The 926-nt window shown below is 41.6% G+C and overlaps 1 protein-coding gene across 1 annotated transcript in view; it reads left to right on the forward strand.

Annotated features, from left to right (window-relative positions):
* LOC104923172 (intelectin) overlaps window positions 1–689 on the forward strand; it is a 3,431-nt gene extending 2,742 nt beyond the window's left edge. Inside the window, exon 10 of the mRNA XM_027276361.1 lies at window positions 660–689. Within this exon, the coding sequence (XP_027132162.1) occupies window positions 660–689 (30 nt within the window). The remainder of the gene's footprint in view (window positions 1–659) is intronic.
* Window positions 690–926: the final 237 nt, after the last annotated feature.

Here is a 926-nt window from a genome sequence, read left to right on the forward strand (position 1 = left end):
TTGAATGTACAATAAAGGGCTATTTTCATGGTCATAGATGGAAGCGGATATCATTCTGATTAGGTCTTCCAAAAATTATCAAGATCTACTAGTGTAAGATATTTTCCAATGGTTCTGAGTTATGTAACCTATCTGGTTGTGTCGATGGAGTGAGACAGCCCCATCCTCTGACCTTTGTAGCCATAGAAAAGATACAAAAACGGTGCCTGCTTATCAAGGTAGTCTTTGGAAAACTCATGGGTTTTTTCTGTTTATTTGAAAGCGGACGTTGAACCAGGTTTTATCACATTCAGCAGCCAATAAACTACCAACGTGCCGCCATGGCTATCTGCTCCGGGGTCAAACGACCACGGGATTCAACACTGAAACCGTGAGTTTGACCATCACTACACACTTTTGGCTGTTCGCAGACACAGCAAATAATACTACATTACCATGATGATTACTGTCATTATTTACACCATATCTATACTGTAATCTCATTTTATCATTCATTATAATTATTGTCATTTTATCAGTCATTGTACAATAGTTTGTGGTTAATTGTCCTGTACACGTGACATCCATTTGCACGTCTGGGAGAGGGAATCCCTCCTCTGTGGCTCTTCTGAGGTTTCTTGCCACCTTTTGTCCCTGTTAAAAGGTTTTTTTGTGGGCAGTTTGCCTCACACTCTTTGAACGAGGGGTAAGGACAGAGGGTGTCTACACGACACAGATTGTAAAAGCCCTCTTAGGCAAATGTACTTTGTGACGTTGGGCTAGACAAATAAATTGATTTGATTGGATGTGTTATACACAGTTTTAATAACTCGACCTTTCGATTGGTGTGTCTACGAGCTTGATGGAGAGGTGATAGTCCCGCAACACCATGAAGTGTGGGGACTTCACGAGCATTTGACGGCTGGACACTGTGTCAATACGCAAGG

Source organism: Larimichthys crocea, unplaced genomic scaffold, assembly GCF_000972845.2.
Source record: "Larimichthys crocea isolate SSNF unplaced genomic scaffold, L_crocea_2.0 scaffold35, whole genome shotgun sequence".
NCBI lineage: Eukaryota > Metazoa > Chordata > Actinopteri > Sciaenidae > Larimichthys > Larimichthys crocea.